The sequence below is a fragment of the Cervus canadensis genome, chromosome 30 (genome assembly GCF_019320065.1).
Source record: "Cervus canadensis isolate Bull #8, Minnesota chromosome 30, ASM1932006v1, whole genome shotgun sequence".
Classification (NCBI taxonomy): domain Eukaryota; kingdom Metazoa; phylum Chordata; class Mammalia; order Artiodactyla; family Cervidae; genus Cervus; species Cervus canadensis.
The window spans coordinates 41,454,213-41,476,574 of record NC_057415.1 but is presented as its reverse complement, the minus strand read 5'-3'; the positions used below and the strand labels follow the sequence as shown (position 1 = coordinate 41,476,574).

General features: G+C 52.9%; 1 protein-coding gene across 8 annotated transcripts in view; it reads left to right on the top strand.

The window, feature by feature from the left end:
• CDK5RAP2 (CDK5 regulatory subunit associated protein 2) overlaps window positions 1–22,362 on the top strand; it is a 179,271-nt gene that overhangs the window by 97,813 nt on the left and 59,096 nt on the right. For 7 of the 8 annotated variants that reach the window (XM_043453941.1, XM_043453943.1, XM_043453944.1 and 4 more), the window contains 6 exons: window positions 110–207; window positions 5,680–5,810; window positions 7,479–7,588; window positions 9,702–9,830; window positions 15,962–16,057; window positions 17,860–18,047. In XM_043453941.1, coding sequence (XP_043309876.1) covers window positions 110–207; window positions 5,680–5,810; window positions 7,479–7,588; window positions 9,702–9,830; window positions 15,962–16,057; window positions 17,860–18,047 — 752 coding nt within the window. The remainder of the gene's footprint in view (window positions 1–109; window positions 208–5,679; window positions 5,811–7,478; window positions 7,589–9,701; window positions 9,831–15,961; window positions 16,058–17,859; window positions 18,048–22,362) is intronic. The other variant, XM_043453940.1, reaches the window with a different exon arrangement.

The following is a 22,362-nucleotide window of genomic DNA, read 5'->3' as shown; positions in this document are numbered from 1 at the left end:
CCTTTGTTTGGATTTACACGCCAGAGCTGTCCACATATGTTTGCACAGTGTAAGGATGTGCTCTCTCAGAATTCTTCTCTTAATGTCAGATGCCCCTTGTCATTTTCAGGAAAAGCAACAATTAAGCTATGGAGAGCTGATTCAGGTCGTAAAGAAAGAACGGGACATCTATACACATCTGGTAAAGTCTCTGCAGGACTCAGACAGGTAAGGGTTTCCGTTTGGACATGACACGCATACAGAACACTCACATATTCTGAATAAATGCTGGTAGTTTCTCAGGCAGCAAAGACTTCCCACTTTGCTTAGGAAGCTTAACATACTTGGACAGTGATTGCCTCTTTTAAATCAGATATTCCTATTTCCTAGCAAGAGTGGTATGATTTTTTTGGCAACAAATATAGGATAAAAGGGCTTCCCAGGTGGTGCTCGTGGCATTGCAGAAGATGTACGAGACACGCGTTTGATCCCTGGGTCGGGAAGATCCCCTGGAGAAGGAAATGGCAACCCACTCCAGTATTCTTGCCTGGGGAATCCCATGGATGGAGGAGCCTGGTGGGCTGCAGTTCATAGGGTTGCAGAGTCGGACACGATTGAATCGACTTAGCACACACATAGGATAAAAATATTAATACTAATTACTCAGATTTTTACCAAACCTTATTATAGATATAGAAAGTGCCTCCACATGTATTATCTCTTGTAACCCTCACTGCCGCTCTGAGAGGTAAATGATGTTACTGGCCCTGTTTTCCGTAAATAAGGCCATGGGAACTTGGAGAGGTGAGGCAGCCTGTCTGAAGTCACACAGGTGCTGGGTGACGGCAGCGTGTCCCTGTCTTGGCGTGGCCCGTGTCCGCACAGCACTGCCGCGGCGGGGCAAGGCCGCTGACGGCCCACTGGCGGCCTGGCTCTTGCCTGGGCCGGGTCCAGGCAGCTGACACCCCTGGGTCCCTCTGGGCCCAGCCCGGGCTGGCCCCTGATTTCTCCTGTGCGGAGGTGACCTCTCTGCATGGTGGGATGGTGACTGGTGGAAGGGTATTGACATCTGGGCTTCCTTTCACGGCTGCACAGAATGGATGGGGCAGCGGGTGCACCAGTGGAGGACGATTGGGGTCGGCCCCGGCCGCCAGGGCAGGCTGCAGGCGGGTGGGCGGGGGCTCATGACGTCAGCTTGTCTTCATCTGTTTATGTCTCAAGTTTTCCGTCATAAAAGGTTGAAGAAACTCACCCTTCACCACACCTTGTCTTCTGCCACCAGGGAAGCCCAAGAATACTGGCGTGGGCAGCCTGTGCCTTCTCCAGCGGATCTTCCCGACCCAGGAATTGAACCAGGGTCTCCTGCGGTGCAGGTGGATTCCTGACCAGCTGAGCTATCATGTGTAGAGTCCTCGTCCCGGGGCCGGGCTCCCTGCCTCTGCCTTCAGTGGGCTTCTGCCCTCTGCTCTGCCCCCCACTCATCCTTGAGCGTTCGAGGACCCCCCTTGTCGGGAGGCCTGCACGAGCCCCCAGGACAGGCGCCCCTCTGCTTTTCTGCGCTCACGACTGCCCTGCCCTCCCTTCCGTCACCGCTCTGGTGAGGCCGGCCGCCTCTCCTGGCCATCAGCGCCTCCTGGGCCAGCGCCCTCTCTCCCGGCCGCGTGTCCCAGTGCTTCTCACAGGGGCTGGCGTGCAGGAGGCCCTCGGGAGATATTCAGCAGATGAATTCCCTCTTTAAATTCCCCCCCCCCCACCCCCAACTCTTCTATTTTGAGATAATGTTCAGGATTTTTAATCTGAAGTGAATTTTAAGGAAAATGAAAACATGACTGATGAAATTCTGGAGTCGGCCTCACTCTGAAAGGACGCTTCTTTAAGAAGCCTCTGCTGCTCATCATTTTCACTGGGGGCGGGGTTGAGTGGTCTGGGGACCTCAGATGGGGAATGGGCGAAGCGGGCTTAATCATGGAGCCAGCCCTGATTCTGGGCGCCCAGAGGCTCTGTGGGTGGAAATGGCTGCTCTCACCCTCCTCAGCATCACGGGTGGAGTCTCTGAGTTCTGCAGGCTCTTCTTTAATGAATAAAAATGTGCATGGGACCAGGGCGGGCCAGGACCGCGTTTAACAGGGATGCTTAAAAGGTTTCCTGTCTGTCTTCAGAGTCGAAATGCATTCAGCAACTCTCAGCTCCTGGATAAGTCACTTTTCACCCTGAGCCTCAAGATATATATCAATATTTGTGCATTGAGATTGCCCTGCCTACAGACCTACTTGTTTACCTACCTCCCTGCCTACCTTAGAGGGTTCTTTAAAACATGATGATAATATATGAAGTCCTAATTCTGCCCAGCACAAAGGAAACACTCAATAAATGTTAACACTTATTAAGACTAACAGCAATGTGAAAAGCCTCCATATGCCTCAGTATTCCACTGTGCATACACTCAGCTTGTAGGGGGCTTTGAGCCCTCAGGCCTTGCTGTAGCCAGAGGGCAGAACTGTGGGCTCAGGTGGGCTTAGCCCCGCTCCAGGGCTGTCCACCCCCTGGAAACTGGCAGTGAAAGGTGGGTGACTGGAGCTGGGTGACGGACTTGTAACTAAAGTTGGTCAGCACGGGCAGAGAGCAGCTGGCCACGGACAGCTCTGTGACTCATCCCTCACAGCGGCCCTGCAGCCCCACGTCACGGAAATGGACGTGTGCTCTCGGAGATGTGGAGGGCATTTCCCAAGCTCCTGCGCTTCGGATTCTCAGAGTGCAGATCTCCAGCTCTTGAGCCGAGGCCCTTTCTCCAGAGCTCTCGTCTTGAGGACAGGGGGCAGTCTGTATTGCCCGTGACTCAGACGTTCTCATTCTCAGCACTGTTGGTATTCGGGGCTAGATAGACTTTTGTCAAGGGCTTCCCAGGTGACTCAGCGGTAAAAGAATCCACCTGCAATGCAGGAGACTCGGGTTCGATCCCTGGGTTGGGGAGTCCTGTGGAGAAGGAAATGGAAGCCCACTGCACTATTCTTGCCTGGGAAACCCCATGGACAGAGGAGCCTGGTGGGCTACCGTCCACGGGGTCACAAAAGAATCAGATACAACTTAGTGACTAAACAGAACAACAGCTTTTTGTCTTGAGAGGCGGTCTTGTGCGTCGTAGCAACGTTTAGCGACATCTCTGGCTTTTGCCACCACGTGGCAATGACGCCCTTCCCCGCCCCAATCGTGACAACCAGCAGTGTCTCTAGATATGGCCACGTGTGCCCTGGGGGGTTTAAATCATGTCCAGATGAAAATCATGGCTGGGACTCACGAGTCGCAGAAGGTTGGGCTCATACGGACCTGCTGTTTGGGAGTCATTAATTTACCTGGAAGAAAGGAAGTGATGTTTATCAAGCATCTTGTGTGTGTCAGGCACTGTGCTGAACTCTTTCCCTGGTAACACCTCGTTGAATCCTTGAAACACTTGAAGGAAAGGCACTGTCCCCGCTTTACAGGGGAGGGCAGCAGGGCAGGCGGGTTAGCTGACCGCCGAGGTCCTGGAGCCGATTAGTGCTGGCGCCCTGGGAGCGGGCGTCCTCCGGCTCCTCCCCGGCTCCTCCCCGGAAGGAGGGAGGCGCAGGGCTGTCCTTTCTCTCTGAGTGAAGCTCCTTTTGTTCCACCGACTCCTCACACCTTGCAGGGATCCTGGAGTTGGGGAAACAGGAATGACAGACGCAGGAGCAGCAGCTGTGTACTTTTAACCCTGTCAGAAAGTGGAGGAAGGAGTGAAGCAGTCAGCTCTTCCCAGCTCTCATCGCAGAAGCCTTGCTGAGACAGTCTTTCTTTTTTTTCCCCTGGTTAAATGTGTCTGCGGCACGACCGCGTCCAGGCGAGTGCTGTGCTGTGACACCTCTGGGGGGTTTTCATCAGCCTCACAGATTGGTCATTATGATTGTCTTGAAGTGGGACTGGGCACAAGTTTCTGAGAGGGCCCCTTCCCTGGCAAGGATGCTGCCTCACAATGAGCCGTCTTCAAAGCAGCGAGCATCGAAGATGAGACATAATGGTTTATTTTCCTTCCTATAGATGTTGATTTCTCTGTGCAGTTCTGTGGATGGAGCTGGAGGAAATCGCCGGAGGAGAAGGGGGACTTGTCTGTGGCGCTCGTGTCTTAGAGCCACGTCTCCTTAGCATTTGGGGCTGTGGACCCCTCTAGAACAACCCAGTGAAAGTTGATGGGCCCTCTCCCTAAAAAAAAAAAAAAAAAAAAAACCCCACACATTGATAAATTCTTTCCTACGTTTTCTAAGTGTTGGTGCGCCCTCTCAGGGAACAAAACGTCATGTGTGAGACAGAGTGACGTGTTTCTTGGTGTTTGAAACAAGCGTTCTGATTGGGTGAGGCGTTTCGTTGTCTCAAAGCGCCATCGTTGACTGTGACCCAGCAGTTGTGCTGCTGGAACGCTGCCTTCAGAAGCTAACCCGGGTGAGAAGCAAGCCTCTCGGCGCAGAGGTTTTGAGGGAAGCAGTATGTGTGTTACTCAGGTGTCTGCTGGAGGCCGCGTCCCTCCACGAGCTTGTGGAGCCGGTTCAGATCCTGTCGCGTGCTCACCCACGGGCCCCGCCTGGAAGCCCACTGTCCAGTCCAGTAGCCACTAGCCGTGTGACTGCACACGTTTAAGTTAACACACTGGGCATTCGGTTCCTCGGGGCGTAGCCACCTTTCAGATGCTCAGCAGGCACGATCCTCTGGTGGGTACACCGAGTTCATGTGCAGATACAAGGCGTCCCGTCACTGGAGAGAGCTCGGTGGGACGGGCCTCCCCCAGTCACTGTAGATCCTGGGAGCTGGGCTTTCTCAGGACCTCCTGTGGGTGCTGGGTTGCTGGTTTTATGCAAGGCCTCTGTGCAGATCAGCACCCTATTGTTATGTTGTCCCACCCCTCAAACAAAAGTCCGTTTGACTCTTCATCTCTGAGTGGCTAACCCACCGCTTCAGCCTCCTGTTGAGCCTTAGACTCATCCTCCGCTCCCTCCTGTCGTCAGCGCTCACCCTTCCCCTTTCCTTTCTCTCGTCCCTCTCGCCCCTCACCCTTAACCTCCGGCGCCCCCTCTTTTCGCGGTGACACGGCAGACGTTCTAGAGCCTTCCTTCCATGCCCAAGCCTGTGCAAGACAGTATTCCAAACAGAGAGACATTCTGAGGAATTAAATGGTTTCCATCTAGCTACATCTGGAGCAGAAACTTGGGAAAGGACCCAAACGTTCACTGATAGGGGAAGACTTAAAGTAAATGCTGCGTCATTTACCCAGGTTAATATTATAGAGTCACTAAAAGTAATGCTTGCAAATTAGTTCTGAAAGTGGAGGGAGATATTTAAATGAGTAATGCACAGTGTAGTTTTATATGTCCAGTATTATTTAAACCTCATGACAGTACTCACGGAGAAAGATTAGAGGGAATACAGTCCACCATGTGTTCTTTGATGGTGGGGTTATAGTAATTTTTGCTTTTTTCATACATTTATATTTAAAAACATTTTTTTTCACTTTTATATTTTAAATGTTCTCTGAACCTGTATTTACTTTTAATAGCCAGGAAAAAAAAAAAAAAAAACCACCTCACAAATGACGTAAAAAACAAAGGAGGGCTGGCTGGGTTTTGAGGGCTGGATGGGTTTTGCATCTTGCAGCACAAGTGGATCTTCTATAAACTCTGGTCTCTTGTTTTCCCGAAGTGTCAGCACCCTGCAGGCCGAGGTGAGCCGCGTCTTTGCCCTGCGGAAGCGGCTGGAGTGGGACGTGCTCTCGTACCAGCACCTGCGGAAGGCTCTGGAGGAGCAGATCAGCGAGATCCGGCGGCGGGAAGGTACTCGCTCCCGTGTCTGCGTTTCCCCGTGGCGTTTGCACTCGGAGGGCCGTGGCTGAGCCTGGCAGGAGTCCTCAGGCTTCAGTAGGAGATGGAGCAGCCTGGGGCTTTCGTCTGGGGAGCCTTTTTTGCAGGGACAGCGTTGCTGCTGCTCTTCTGGCCTGGACTCAGGTAGCTTTCGCCAGTGGCGTCCAGGGCCCAGCACGTTGCGTTAGTTCCCAGAGGGCCAGCTGCAGGACTGCTTTTGCGTTGCTGCCACTGTATTCCTCATCATTTGACTTCTAGCTCCAGATAACCTCGGGGCCTCGTCATCCCCTTTCTCGGATCAACAGCCCTCATTGCCCCAAACATCTGGGCCCTGCCTCCCCGGGCACCCACTGCGTAGACGCGTGGGGGTGAGACTGCTGTTTCTTGCTGGAACACTGCTTTACGAACTCTTGTGACCACAAGGGGCTGTGCTTAGGGAGGGTCCCAGGATACCTGCCTTTCGAATTGCACCGGGAGGTCCCGCGGTTCCTGCCCTCCTGTGCTCGGGACAGCAGGATTTGGCCCCTTCTCCCCGCCCCTGGCTAGAACCAGGCTTCCCTGGTGGCTCAGACGGTGGAGTCCGCTTGCGGTGCAGGAGACCCGGCTTTGATCCCTGGGTCGGGAAGATCCCCTGGAGAGAAGGGAATGATAACCCACTCCAGTATTCTTTCTTGGAGAATCCTGTGGACAGAGGGGCCTGGCGGGCTACCATCCATAGCGTCGCAAATAGTCAGACACAACTGAAGTGACAGGGCCTGCCTGCGCTGGCTAGAACCTGGGTCCTGCAGACTCTGAATGGGCATCTTCATCCTTGCCCTGTCTCTAGCCTGGTGCTGGCGTGTGTGCTTAAAGTCAGTAACTGCGGGGGTGGGTTTGACATGTCTTGAGCACCTGCTGTGTACAAGCACAGTGGCAGACCCTTAACCTCTCACCCCCGACCCTGACCGTCCACCCACTGGGCAGAGTGGGCGCTGACATCACGTCGCAGATGAAGAAACCCAGGTTTGAGCCAGGACGTCTTCCTTTAAAGCCAGCTCTATAGCATTCGAAGCATATCGGCTCTTCCCCTCGGCGCTGAGTGAGACCTTGTCGTGGACATGCTCTACTCCGTGCATAGCCTGGCCCCTCTCTGCCCCCGCGCCCCTGGTGAGAGCGAGCTTTGCTGCAGAGAAAGCAGACCCTTCCAGGGTGACCCAGGGGTCCCCGTCATAGATCCCACAGGCAGTTTCTCATCTCAGTGTGGACTTGCTGCCACGGTGGACCCTGGAGCTGGTAAAAAAACACAGCGGGCGCTTTTTCCTTCCCTTGAGTTCTACCCTTGAGAATTGCATTTGATTTTTCTGTACTTTCACCTAAAAAGAATCACTCCCTCATTTAAACTGAAAAACCACCGTTTACTTGTGCCATTCAGAATGGTCTGCAGACACAACTTTTGATACGCGAATTATAATTCAGAATTGGCCACAGGGAAAGCCTGCAGCCCATGATGAAAGCGTGCATTGAGATATCAGCCTATAGAGACCGAAGAAGACGACTCCTGCCCCAGAAGTGGGGCACGGGCCTCACTGGGGTGGGTCTGGGAAGGATCTTCTGATGTTCTGTTTTCTCCTCCTTTCTTTCTTTCTTTTTTTTTTGGTGCAGAAGAAACATTTTCATTTTATAGTGATCAAACATCTTACCTGAGTATTTGCCTTGAAGAACACAGTCGGCTTCAAGTGGAGCATTTTTCTCACGAAGAGCTTAAGAAAAAGGTACTGACTGTATTAACTTTGAGTGCTCCCTTAGTTATTCGTTGTCTCTCGGGCTCCTGATCAGAGGTGTCAGGTTCTGAAAGCCCTTCTCACTGCCTCTGTGGGCTCTCGCCCCGCGTGTCTTTGTTCTCTCTGTGTCCATTCCCTGGAGATGCCGCCCCCCCCCCCCCCCGCCACGTCTGATGCACTCTTTCTCAGGCTTGAGGACCCCCACCCAGGCCCCAGCTCCTCCAGGAAGCACCCTGTCCTCCCTAGAATTAGCCCTCTTTCCCCTGGTCATCTTCCTCTCTTCTTGTGCCTGATTTCATTGATTTCCTTGCTATACTGATCTATAATTATCTGATTATTCTTCTATATCCCCAGTAGGCCATGAACACCTTAAAGTGAGTGTATCTTAATTATTTCTGATTTCCCAGTGCCTGCCTGCCACATATAGTGGGAGTTAATAGATGCTTTTTGAAAGAATAAAGGTTCAGGTTTGGTCAATAAATCTTTTCTAAAACTTGGAAAGGTTTTTCAATCTGTTGATCATTGGTGTGGTTAGGGTGGTTGAGTATTTCAAGGCTCTTAAGAGCCATTGATAAGAAGAGGCAGTGTGAACTCAGAGGACACTGGTTTATTATTAAAGGATCGTCCGTGTCTGACAGGTTTGGTTTCTGTCTTGGAATAAGCCACATCCTGGTAGAGCAGGCGGAGCCGTGGCCGTGCGGAGCGCCCAGGGCTGTGGCCGGCGGGCACGCGAGGTGTAGGCGCAGCAGAGGAAAGAGTCGTCTGCCTGGAGGCGGGCAGGGGGTGGGGGGGCACTTCCCCGGGTCAGAGGAAGCTTCTCAACAGAGAGAGATAAGACCTGAAGTGGGTTTTGGACAATGAGTAGCAGTTTATCTAATTAGAAAACTTTCTCAGCAGAGGGGGAGAGGAAAAAACAGCAGATACAAGGTAGAGAAAAAATAAAAAGGAGAAGTGTAGACATTTAGGCATGTTTGGAGGAATGCAGCAAGAAGCGCTGAGGCATCTGTTGGTGTTCTGGTGAAGTGTTCTAGTGAAGAAGCTAGAGATGCTAGTAGCCACGGCTGGTCCCCACTGTGGCTGTGTCGAGGGCGGGAGTCTGTTCCCTTGGCTGGGACTCCGTGAATGTTTGCAGGGTCAGACTGTTCTGTGCTTCCCTCTGTAGCCTCCCTTGGCGGGGGGGTTCTGAGTGGTGTTATGTTTGGGTGCAGGGGACCGCGGCTCTGTGTGGTGAGGTGGGATTTCCCGCTCATTTCAGGGGCGCGTGATTACCCCTTGAAGGAGGGTTTGGAGAGTCACTGACCACTGGGATTTGAAGCTTGCAGGAAATAAAGGTGGCGTCTGATCAGCTGCTTATGTGCCTGACCTTGCGCGACCGGTGCCTTAAGGAGGGGCCTTGGACCCGGAGTCCAGGCCTGACTCTGCTTTGGGCGGCAGCTGCCCTAGCCCACTTGACCTGGCACTTTGGTTCTCCAGGAACCCCAGCTCTGGGACCTCAGGCAGCGAGCTGCCTTGTATCTTGGAGTTTTCCTTGTCAGATGGGGACAGTCACACCGGCCTGTGCACCTCCTGGGGACTTTTGTAAGGAATGATTGACCAAAGCTCGTGGGAGTGTTTCAGTTGCCATGAATTGCTTTGGAACTGAAGACTGTTGTTATTCTGGACAGTGCTAGATAGGCACAGAAAGAGGAAGGTGGAGGCTGTAGAATAAGCCTCCGACACAGCCTCAGAAGTGTCGGTCTTGGGGATTTTCCTCCAGAGGCTCTCAGGTCCAAGACAGAGGTCCTACACCCTGTCATGGATGGAGCACTTAGGCTGCGCGGAGGGCTTCAGTGCGCTGTGACCGTGATCACCTTCGGTTCTCTGGTAACCCATTCTGCAGATGCGGAAATGGGGGCTTAGACCAGGCAGCTTGCCCAGGACCTCTGGGGCTAGAACAGAGAAATGCGGGTGTTTTTCTCACTGCACCTGGGGGAGCCTGAAGCCTGGACTCAGGCCGCCTGGTTCTCCGTGACTGTGATGCTGGGAGGTCTGCTCAGCAAGCGTGGCCCCAAGAGGCAGAAGTGTGCCTGTGGGTAGCCGGGCCTCTCCTGCTCTGATCTCCCAGGTCGGCGACCTTATCCAGCTGGTGAAGGAGCTGTACACGGACAACCAGCACCTGAAGAAAACCATTTTTGATCTCTCCTGCGTGGGTTTCCCCGGAGACGACAAGACTGAGTCAGTAGATCAAACAGAGGTAAGAAGGAACATTCTTATCATCATAAGCTCATCACCAAGAGTAACAGCCCTGCACACGCATCAAGGCTGAATCTGTTCTGGGGGGGTCTCTATGGAAATTCCCTTTGCTGCGGATGGGCTTTGGAGGCCTTCGTAGGTCAACAGGTCTGCCCGCAGGTTTCCGCAAGTTTAAGTCATTTCTGGGAGGATGCACTTGATGTTTTGTGATGCCCGCACTACAGCCCTGGCCCTGGGATCTGGGCTGCAGGTGGCACCTCTGGAGGACTGGTATGGTCTCAGGGGTTGGAAAGTTATCCCATCTACCAGTCACTTGGGTAGTGTAGATGGAGCCTTAACAAACCCATTTCCTTGGAAAAACAAATGAGTAGACACTCTTTCCATTTCCCTCCTGAGTTTACCCCCGAAACGCGCCTTCTTAGCGCCACGCATCGTCTCCCGGCTTTGGCCGGGTGCGTGTTCTTTCTTCCCGCGCTTACCCAGGACCCCCGCACCCCGCCCCCGTGGAGGACCCGATAAGGAGTAGACAGTCGGTGTCCCCTGAGCCTGTGTGTCCAGCTTCCTGCCTCTGGAAGTTCTCTCCTGGTGGCATTTGAGAGTCTGAGAGGGCCAGGGAAGGTTGAATCCTGGCGTCTGCACTGCAGAGCCTGTGGTTCCTGGGCGTGCGTGCCCCCTGAGGGTGTGGCCCATCCTGGCAGCTGCCCCGGGGAAGCAGAGGGAGAGCCTGTGGTTCCTGGGCGTGCATGCCCCCTGAGGGTGCGGCCCATCCTGGCAGTCACTTGGGTGGTGCCCGCCCCGGGGAAGCAGAGGGAGAGCCTGTGGTTCCTGGGCGTGTGTGCCCCCTGAGGGTGCGGGCTATCCTGGCAGCTGCCCCGGGGAAGCAGAGGGAAAAGCCTCTTCGCCCCGTTGACTCTGACCCTCTCGTCGTCTCTGACGTATCGTGTCTGCTCTCCTCAGTGCTTGGCCTGGCCACACGGTGTGGGGAGGTGGGTCCTGCTGTGACTCCGGAGGAGCTTGCTGTTTCCTGAGTCCCGGCCTGGCCCTCTGCTCCCCCGGAGGTGCCTTGCCCAGGCCGGTGTTGGGCTAGTTAGTTTCAGAAGACTGGACCTGTCCTCCCCACGAAGTGCACCGGGCCTCTTGCACTGGATGCCCCAGGCTCTTCCTGGTTGGCCTTGTCTGGAACGCGGCCCGGTGTGCCAGGCAGAGGGAGCACTCGCTGCCACGGCGTTTCCAGGGAAAGATGTGTCAGCCTGAAGCGTGTCCTCCCGCCTTCAAAGTGGGAGACACTCACGGGTGTGTATGCTGCGCTCTGCCCATCTGCTCCCTTGGAGAGACAGAATATTATTGATCTTAGTCTCCAGGGCTCCAGATAATTTTGAGAAGCAAAAATATCTGCAGTCCATTTAGGGAGAAACAAGTCTCTTGGCTTGTTTTCTCCAAGGCGGCATTTTTAATAGACCACCCATTCTGCACCTGCTTCATTTGAGTTGCAAATGGCAAGAATGTGTTTGTTCATTTGCTCTTTGAAAGAAACCTGCTAAATGTCCTCTCATGTCCTCTGGAGGACAGAGAGTTTTTCCTCCTCCCATCCTGAGGTCTAAATAGCAGCCAGTTCAGACCTGAATCGTTTGTCAGGTTGCATGGCAATTTGATCTTCCCTATGAATGGCCGAGTCCTCTGCCGCACAAGCCCCCGTCTTCCCCCGGAATGCGATGGGAAGATCCGCATGGGAAGGGCGGCGTTCCCACAGGCGTCCTGAGCTGAGGAAGGGGAGGTTGTGAGGGGCGAGGGGAGGCTGCTGTTCCCTGGGAGGGCGCGTGGCTCCCCTTTGCTGAGCGACACGGCAGCAAATGGGAAACGCCCACGTGGGCCACAGCCTCGTCGGGGCAGCGGGCTTGTGAAGCGGGGACCGCACCGCTCCAGCTCTCCAGGAGCCTACGAATCAGAAAAGGAAAAAAAAAGAGACAGCAAATATATTGTGTAATTTTAAATATACTCGGTGTTTTTTCCCTCCAGTATTTAATTAACCCACAGCATTGCCTAAATTTGGAAAATATAGAAATGACCCCTGACGCTGGCCCTTTAAGATACGTGCAGCCAGTCCTCATCCTGGAGCCTCTCCTTCTCCCCGTGGGTGCGTCACGGGGGCACGGCGCTCGCACGGCCCGCGTCTTTCCCGTGGCTGCTGTGTACCACGTCCGACTCCATCTTGGGGGTGCCCTGAATCTAACTCGCTGCCTCGCGATTGTCGGGCGTGGGGATTATTTCCAGGGATTCACTATTCTAAATCACCTGATGAATGTCTTTGGACACAAATCATTTTCTGGCTTGCGCTTCTTTTTTTCCCCTTAGACTGTGTTCCTGGATGAGTAATTACTAGGTCAGAAGTACACATACAGATATGTGTGTGTGTATATATATATAAATAAGCCTATAATTTATTTTCATATTACGCACCCCCCACACACACAATTTTTAACTTGACAAAGGCTCTAAAGAGCGGGAGGCCCTTGATTGAGTTTGCCAGGTGTGTCTTTAGCACGGAGGCCCTGGGCTGGATCCCCCCGCGCTGGGCACATAGTACCTGTTCCCTGCATGTGGGCAGGTCACAGAAAAACCAGCCAAACTAACAGAAAGCCAAGAGCAGGCATCCTTGTGTTTTAAAGCATACTAAAAAAAAAAAGCCTTTCATGGGCTTGCTCCGATTTCCCCGTATTTTTTACGGACTACGGTTTATGTATTATAGGAGGCGTGGTTGAGAATGGACACGGGGGGTGGATTTGAACGGACTGCGGTCAGGGTGGTGAGCATTGCCAGCCAGGGCCGTGTGACACGCAGCTGACACCTCTGGGGGACAGATCACGCGTGCGGGCACTCAGGAAAGCCTGGTTGCTGTCGTTATTAGCGTTGTCATTTTTTGGGGATGGTTAGAAAACTAAGGGATTTTTTTTGGCATGGAGAGGAAGCATGGATTAGGGGGCATAATTTAATTGAAGTCACAGGTGTAAGACTGTCATCTTGAATACGAAGCAGACCTGGTGTGACTGCAGAGGACAGAGGCGGCCCTCAGAAGGAGAAGGTGCTTGTTAACATCTGTTATTAGCAACAGAGTAGAATTTGGTTTGTCAGAAGCAGATTGAATTTCATCGAAAGGAGGACGCATCTGACAATTTGACTTCCTAAGTTGTTACGAGTTGCAGCCGACTTATGAAGCCCTTGGCACAGTGCCTGGCATGCGGTAGGCAGTCAGTATGTAAAACGCAGCTATTTCAGCGTTACTTTTTTAGGAAACTGGTGTGCCGAGTTGGAACTCCAGCCCTTTCCTGACTCTGTTCCGTGTTGTGTTAGCAACACCATAGGGCAAGTGCTTCTGAAGTTTCCCGTGCGTGTGAATTTCCTGGGGACCTTGTTAACGTGAGGATTCTGGCCCACTGAGCCTGGCATGGGGCCCGAGAGCATGCATTTCTCACGAGCTTCTGTTGCTCCAAAGAACACACTTGAGCAGCAAGACCAGAAGCAATCACCCAAACTTTTTGGTTCCAGCTCTTCGTTTTGGGGGGAAAAAAAAATTTTTTTTTATTCATTTGTTTGTCCTTTTAGCAGTGTTTCCTGAGCGCTGGGCACTGGGGTCAGAACTGAACGCAGACACGGCCCTTGCCCGTGGCGAACGTGATGCCGGGAAGCAGATCTGGGGGAGGGCCTGGGGGAGCCCGGGATGGGGCCTGCCTCCTCTTCTGAGGTCAAGAGAGCTTCTCCCTGGAACGACAGGGGGCATCTGCAGAGGCCCAGGAAGGAACAGCCCGAGAGGCGGGGGCAGACCCAGGCCGCGTGTTTGTTTGTTCAGGAGAGATGTCTAGGGAGGGCCTGCTGATGCGTGTCAGACGCTCGGGCAGACAAGAAAAAAAGACAGCGGGGACGTCGCTGGGGACCTGGGCAGTTGTGTAGAGTGAGGGGAACAGAGGCCGCGTGGCAGTGGATGGAGACGCAGTGAGGGGGAAGAGATGAAGGGTGAGTGGGGGTGAGTAGGGCTCCTCTGCTGCTGGTGGTGAGGCCGGAAGCACGCCCGCCCGCCGTGACGCACGTCTCGCTGGGCCCTTGCCTTTGAAAACCGATCAGTCACATGTGGCATGGGCGACGTTTCTCCGTGTCACGTGCTGGAGACTGAGATCTGACTTTTAATTTTAACCAAGTCAGCAGAGGTAAAAGGAAACGAAAGCAAGTTTTTATTTTAGAGTACTTAGTAATGGTGTGGTTGTGGTTCTGGAAATGAAGAACAGTTTGCAAGCTTTTGTGATGTCGTTTTGGACTGACACGAGTTAACAGTACTCTTTGCTCAATAAACCTGAGGGAAGACCCTTCTGATCCTCAGGGTTGGGGAGCAGTGCCTCTCTGCCTCCTTCCTGTTCCCAGGAGGGTTCAAGCTCCTGCGATAGAAGGTCTTGAGGACCTTTCCTGAGCAGTTTCTGGAGGGTGTTGGCAGCAAAAGCCACACTGCAGAGGTGAGGGTGGGGAGTCCTTTCAAGAAGCCTGGAGAGAGGCAGGCAGCACTAGTTCCAGAGCTGTCGGCGGACCAGAGAGGGAAACGTCATTACGTGGCTTTTTTTTTAAGATGAGAGAGGCTTCCCCCCAGCGTTTTATTGTGAAGAAACTCAAACAAAGCAAAGTGAAAAGAACTTCAGAGTGGACACCCATATACTCACCCCTAGATTCTATTATTAATCTTTTCCACCAGTCATCATCCTTTCATCTTATCTTTTTGATCAGTTTTAATGTAAATCACAACCAGTATGTTGTTGTTAACGCTCAGTCATGTCTGACTCTGTGGCCCCATGGATTGTAGCCCACCAGGCTCCTGTCCATGGAATTCTCCAGGCAGGAATACTGGAGTGGGTTGCCATTCCCTTCTCCAGGGGAATCTTCCTGACCCAGGGGTCAAACCCGGGTCTCCCGCCTTGCAGGCAGACGCTTAACCATCTAGGCCACACATGTGAGATTCTGATCCTGGGAAGTTTTCTATAAAAGACTTTCTGAAGTCACTTTGCTTTGTTTTTCTTCCTCCAAAACAGGGGTTTCCTTTAGAAAGAAGACCAGGAAAGTTTGAGTTGGGCTGGGAAAACTATGGGGTGATGGACTCAGTGTGAGAATTCCTGAAATCACAGGATGGAGACAGAACCTTCCGTGCGTCGTATGTGCAGCACGGCAGCAGGTGGCTGAGGCTCGGCTCGTGGTTTTAACGCCACGGTGAGAGCACACTCCTCCTTGGGTGAGATGAGCTTTAGTGCAGTTTTTGAAGTGGCGTTGGCCACCTCCCCTCTCACTTTTTCTCTGGATGATCTGAGTGTCTCATGACTAGAGTTTTTGCTCCTCCAGAGAGCTGGGCTCTGGCCGCATTGACAGCTGCTGTCCCTTCTGTAGAATGCAGACTGCAGAAGCTTTGGGATTTACACTGCTTTAGTGCAGGGGATTTAGGCCATCTTCCTAAATAACTCTCCTTCGTTTTCAAAAGCAGAAAGTTGTTGTCAGGCAGGCTTGATACTGTACTCATTAGCCATGAGGACTTCTTTGTCAGCAGAATGACCGTGTGGCTGAGACTGTCCATCTTAGATGCATGACTGTCCTGAAAGAGGTTTAGCCCCTGTGCTAAACAGGGGAAGGTTTGCAGAAATCGGGGCCACCATAAATTTCATTTACTGCTTTTGTGCTGTTGGATGTTTTCAATTCCATCAATACCTATTTTCCAAAATCTGGTTACTTTTCTATAATCTGAAAACGAATTCAGCAACGGCAGAGATGGGAACAGCACATTGGACAGCACACTCAGTTTCCATTCGGTCAGGAAGACTATGCGAGGGCAGAGGGAAGCGCTTTCCTTATTTCTCGGGGAATTTGTCCTTAAATTATGCCTGATTGCAGGCAGCTGTGTGTGATTTGCCAGAACTAGCAACTCTGACTTTGGCTAATTTTTATTTCTTGGCTTTGGCATTTGTCTCTGCCTCTTTTTTCGGTTTTTGGTTTTTTTTTTTTTTGTTCGTTCTGCATCTTTTAAAAAAAGACATCACCGACTTCTTCATACATATTCATGCTGCACACATTTTTGGGTTGCGTTTTCACACCATTCCATGCTCCATGTAGCTTCTGGCTAGCAAGGAGGACGAGGACTCAACCAGAATTGGAGAGGAGGACGAGAATAATCTGCTGAGTGACGAGTGTCTGGAGCAGAGTCGCAAGGTAGGAACGCCTGCCCCTCTCTGCCCGAGCGTCTCCCGTCTGGAGCGAGTCCGCCGGGCCTGCTGTTCCTCCGCCTATGCGGTGCCTGCCCTGTGCCTGTGGGCAGCGCAGAGGAGCACTCTCCCTTTTTAGAAGCTACAGGTGTGGTAGTAGAGCCACTCAGGAGACAGGAGAGCAAACATACAGTTGCAAATAATAAATGGGGCTCTTATAGTAGAATATTAAAATGGGTCTTAGACACTGGGCCTGCACAGCTCTTTAGAACTCTAACCCAACCCATTCATTTTATGCATTGGAATCGGAGGCCTGGGAGAGGAGATGGTTCATCTGGGGCTCAGAGTAGGTCAGTGACACAGTTGGGACCCGTGCCCTTGTCTCGGGGATGACCGTGAACCCCCAGATCATTTGCTTGCAGTGTAAGGAGCCACCGATAGAACCAGACTTTCCTTCCCTGGGCCCGTCTGCAAGCTCCTGATCTGAAACCCAGCTTAGTGCTGCCCGGGCGTCGTTAAGAGTTTTGCTCCAGGCACGTCGAGACCGAACGTTTGGAGCACATGTTCTCCCAGGTTGAAAGAACTGTAGACTGGCACGTGGTGGGGGTTAGGAGGCCGCAGGTTTGACGTTTGTGGCTTTCAGGGTGTTCAGGTTCATGGAGTCATGAAGGCGAGATCATCCTTGTGAGAGTTTTGGAGAGCGAAGCAGTTAAAAGTTGGGGCTTTGGAATCAGATGTGATTTTGAGTCTTGGTCACGACCTCTGTGACTTTGGTTACTCCTTGCTTAACCCCTAAGCCTGTGTTTCCCCATCAATGAAGATAATAATACTCCCTTGTTAGAACTGTTGTGATGTTTAAATAGTAGGTATGTACTAATTGCTCAGTGAATGGCAGCAACTGCTCTTTTTATTATTCTAGACTTTTCCTTCTGTGGAGCTTGCTTATTTAGATGGATTTAATAACTAGATCGGTGGCAAACAAGACCCTATAAATAACAGCTCATTTGTGTGGGTCTTGTCTTCCGTTTAAAAACCTTAAGCATTTTACATGTGTGGAGAGAGGGGTGTGGTGGCCACTGTGTATATTAGGAGCAGTAATGAAGCCAAGGGGAGTTATTTATAGACTGGTGGAAGAAATTTACAGCTCTGGAAATGGGGAGGAAGAACGCTAATTGCAGCACCTCCGGACATGCCCAGCACAGGCTTTAACTAGATGTTTCCTTGGCACCACTCCTCCGGGACCCTGTGACCCAAGAAGGCGGGTCTGTAAACATCTCATCTCCATGGGAATTAGGAGCTCTCCATGGTCCTGACGAGACAAACCAAAGTCACGATAATTAGGATGTGTCTGTAAAGAGGCTGGCTTTCTGATATATAATGAGGAAGATACATTGCAAGAGGTGTATAATAAATGTCCATAGAATTGTGGATGGCAATTAACGACGTCCCGGATTCTTCTTAGAAGGGAAATGTAGAAAGTAGGCCGTGGGGTGGGGGAACACAGCTAGAGCGGGTGGGACACCGCGGCACGAACTGAAGTGGGCCGGCCATCCCGTTTTGTTCTTGTCGCTGCCTTGGCAGGTGGCGTCACTGTGCCCGTTTATGGGTGAGGAAGCTGAGGATGTGGAGGAGTAAACTCCTCTGTGCTGTGGGCAGGGGGAGTGCGTGTGGACCGCAGGCCTGCGCCCCCATCCCTCATTTTCTCCCGGGTGTTTGTACTCGCTCATCACCGCCTGTCTCCATCCTTTCTCTGCCCACCCCCTGCCCCTCCTCTGTGTCCATTATCTGACCAGATACTTTGATTTGCAGACAATGGAGGACAGTTCCAAAGGGGGCTGCAGAAATGGATATTTAAGGCACGCAGATTCCAGTATCTCAGACTACAGTGGAGCGCACACATCCGGCGGCCCTGGAGACCAGGGTCTGGAGGAAGGCGAGCTCCTGAGCCTGCTCACCCCGCTCTTCGGCGAGAAGGCCGTGTGGTTCCTGGAATCCAGGTAGACATGGGGCCCAGGCGGTGTGCTGTCTGCAGTTGGAGGGGGGAAAGCTCGTTGTGTTAAATGGCTTTAGATGGTGGTGCCCTGCAGTTCACCCGAGAGAGCTCCTGAAATGGCTCGGAAGGAACCTTGCCGGTCGTGCAATTAAGTAATTAGGCCGCGTGCTCGTGGCTGCAAGGGGCCTGCACCCAGCAGAGCCACATGCACGCCCAGAACCAAGAGCTGAGACAGGACCCTTCAGAGTCGTTCCTGGGAGCTCGGGAAGGGCTGCCTGGCTGTCCGCGGAGGGTTCGGCCCTCCCGAAAGCCCTCCCAGTCTCTCCAGCAGCCTCGCCACGGCCATTGTAGCTGCGACTCTGCTGTTTTACGTGGAGCTTGAACCACAGTTCCCTTCTCATCATTTCTCCTGGGAATCGTTCCTATATGAGGAAACACTCCAGGGTGTTTTCCTGAAAACAAGAAGTCTTCAGTACACATGTATTATCAAAATTAGTCCTTTAGGAGCAAATTTCCCCTCTTGCCCATTCTTTTCACTCTACTGTAGCAGCTGCTCTGGGCTTTGGAGCCTGAGGGAGCTGGGCCTTCCTCCCTTAGTCCCTCCATGTCTCCGACCACTTCTTGGGGTTGCCATGAGGAGCAGGAAAATGCTGTTCCAGGAGGATGGATGGTGTGCGACGGGTGTTCATTGGAAGCTTTGTCCTCCAGAACAGGCAGACAGACGGAGCTGGGGCCACGCCCAGCACTGCTGGCCCGACCAGGAGCCTGGTGGTGCTCGTGTCTGTGGTGGGCTCAGCCTGGTGGGTGCCTCTCCAGTTGGAAAGATGGCAGTGTTCTGTGGGCTCCGAGAGGCGACCTCCCCAGCCCCTGACGTCTGCTGAACATTTTTCTAGCGTGAGTCCTCTAGGGCAGGGGTCCCCAACCTTTTTGACATCAAGGACCGGTCTCGTGGAAGACAGTTTTTCCACGGATCGGGGTAGGGGCCTGGTTTTGGGATGATTCAAGCGCATTCCGTTTATTGTGCACTTTATTTCCATTATTGTTACATCAGCTCCACCTCAGATCATCAGGCACTAGATTTTGGAGCTTGGGGTCCCCTGCTCTGGAGGGACATTCCCAGTGGCTATTCTGGTATATTATCACAGGGAGTTAGGCAACCATAAATGAGGAATGGAGGGTTTCCCCAGCGTCAGCTGCTCCTGTGTTAAGAGTTAAAAGATGCAGCTTGCTCTCTCTGAGGACGACCTGGGGAGGCACTTGGGTGGCATGAGCTGGGGGAGGTACGACAGACGGTGGGGGTGCGGGGAGTCAGGCCTGCGCGCTCCCTCCTGGCAGGTCGGAGCGTTTCAGCCCCAAATCCTTGTTGTCTGAAAGCATGTGGGCTCAGAGCTTCCATCAGTAAAAGCCCCAAATTTGTATTCCTAACCTCCTGATGTTTGAAAATTTAGACTTCAATTTTAAAGAAAGCTCTTTGTGGACTGACTCTTTTAAAAACTTGGGTGCGACTGTGTTTCTTCTGAGCTTAAACCCTCTCGTGGGTCCTGTCGCCTCTGGGGTGAGCGTGGCGCCTCGGCCCGGCCTTCTCAGGGCCCGCTCTTGCTCACACGGGTCTCTCTGTCCTCGGTCTTCCCGGCCTGTCCCCCCAGGGCCTTTGCGGCGCTGTGCCCTCCTCCTGCAGTGCTCTTTTCCAGGACGTGGCGGTGTCTCAGCTCCGCAGAGAGGCCTCTCCCGCCCCCTCTGTCTAACGAGAATCCCCGCGTCTCGCTCGGTCTGGGGCTGGTGCCCTCCGCCTCCCCTGACCGGCCCTCCTTCCGTGTGCTTCTCCTTGCTGTGTCTGTCCTGTTTAGTCATCAGTGTCTGTGTCTGTCTCTAGTGAAGCATCAGCGTCATGGTTCTTTCTTTTGATTAATACATCGTTGGCCGCACCGGGTCTTCGCGGCTGCGCCTGGGCTTTCTCCCGCTGCAGGGAGCAGGGGCCCCTCCCTCGGTGCGGTGTTCAGGCTTCTCGCCGCGGGGCCCTCTTGCTGCAGAGCGCGGGCTTGCGGGCATGTGGGCTGCGCTGGTTGTGGCTCACGGGCTTAGTTGCCCCGCGGCATGTGGTATCTTCGTTCCCGGACCGGGGATTGAACCCATGTCCCCGGCATTGGCAAGCTGATTCTTTACCCCTGGACCACCAGGGAAGTCCCAGCGCCATGGTTCTTTTACACCGTGCGTTTCACAGCTTTACTTGACAGATGGGAGGGGCTCGATGAATATTTGCATGAATGTCCTGACAACTAGAGGCTCAGCATCAAAGCAGAAGGTTTATGTTTAGAGAAGGAGAAAGCGCAGTGCCTCTTTGGAGTCAGAGAGGCCTGTGTCCGTTGTCTCCGGTCTGCCGCTTTTGCTCGGAGATCGTGAATCTTCATCTGTAAAATGGGGTCAGTAATCCATCACAGTCTTCCTGTGAGGACTCAGGGTACTGAGTGTATTTAAAGGATGTGGCACACATAAACGCTTAGTGGATGTCAGTCCTTTGCCCTTATGCCTTCTGCGTGGCAGAGAGGCTCAGGGTAAATAAACAGCGACTGGGCCTCTGACAGGACCCTTGAACTGAACCATCAGAAGGGTCCTGATTGGGGCGACAGCTTAATGAATCTGCGGTTCAGATTTCCAGCAGAGCGGCACTTGAAATGTTTTATTTAACAGCACTACTGCTTTAGTATATTATAATGGCCTCTTTCACCACCTTTTACTACCCATTTGTAAGTCTCTCTTTCCTAGATTTTATTGTGTGTTGTTTAGTTGTGAGTAACGGTCCTCCTCTGGCTAGCTCAGTTGCAATTGTCATTATTTTTAATCTATATTAAGGGAAGGAGAGGAAAGGAAAATTCAGTTTAACACGCTTGAGGTACCAGAAATATTTTTGAAGTCTGGGTTTACTGAATTTTAAGATGGTTGGCGTCGTCTAGATGACTCCATATTAGAAGTGAAAAATGTGCCACCCATTTTAATTCTGTTTTCCATACTTTTGGTTGTTGCCCTATTTCAGCATGCTGTAACTGTTTAACTTGCATTGAACTGACTCTGCCCCAGAGCTGGGTGTTAGGAATCCAGATATGAGTCAGCCGTCGCTTCTGCCGTCAGAGGGCCCAGTGGGAAGGTAACGCCAGGGTACCTGTCACTTCCAGTGGTAGCGAAGATCCCGGGGAAGCGGGGGGCGAAAGCACGTTAAAGGACTTGCTGGCTGCGGTCTGTCTGGCGGCTGTTTTGAAACGAGGAGACACCGCAGCAACGGGAAGGATCCGGTCCTGCTGGGACGGCTCCTGTGCCCTGCGCTCTCCTGACCGCACCCCCCCTCCTGACCACATCGTCCGTTTCCATCTGGCCCCCTCCCTCATTGCTTCTCCCACCTTCCTGTCCTTCTTTATTTTTTTTCATAATTTTCTGCCTCCGTTTCTTAAGTTCCTTTCATTTTTATGAATCTTGTTTCCTGCCTTTGTTTTTCAGATGATGGAGACGTACTTCTTTTAAGTCTTCCTCAGTCCGCTTTAGCGTCTCTATCTCCTTGCGCGTGAACGCTGCCCTGCAGCTTGCCGGCGGTCTCTCCTGGCAGCCGGCCTTGTCTGCAGGAGCGGCCTGTCTGCGTCCCCGGCCCGCTCTGCCCTTCTGCGCTCGCTGGCTCCTCCCTGTGCTGTGGTTTTGAAGTTGCCTTGACTTGTCTCTCTAGGTCTTGCTTTGGGGGCATGAAGTTTGCGTGACTCTTCTTCCAGCCGTGGGAGTTAAACGTCTTCTGTGGGTGCCTGTCCTCTGGGCCCCCTCCTCTGTTTCTGACCTGTGGACGTGGTTGTGTCTCACTGATTTGAGTCCTGTGCTGTGCCTGGAACGTGTTCTGTCTCGTCTGCTTTGCTGTCGTTTACATATGTTCAGTCGCGCAGTCGTGTCCGACTCTCGGGCCCCCAGGGACTCTGACCCCCCAGACTCCTCTGTCCGTGGGGTTCCCCAGGCAAGGATACCGCAGTGGTTTGCCCTGGTTGCTCAAATGGTGAAGAATCTGCCTGTAATGCAGGAGACCTGGGTTCGATCCCTGGGTCAGGAAGATCGCCTGGAGAAGGACGTGGCAACCCAGTCCAGCATTCATGCCTGGAGAACCCCATGGACAGAGGAGCCTGGTGGGCCACAGTCTACGGGGTCTCAGAGAGTCGGACATGACTGAGCGGCTGACACTTTGACCTCAGTTTCTCGAGTGTCAGAGCAGACGAGAGGGGCTCTGCGTGCAGTCACACCACACTCACAGCCGATGGGAGGCTCTCCGCGCGTCCTCTGCCCCGCAGCCCGTC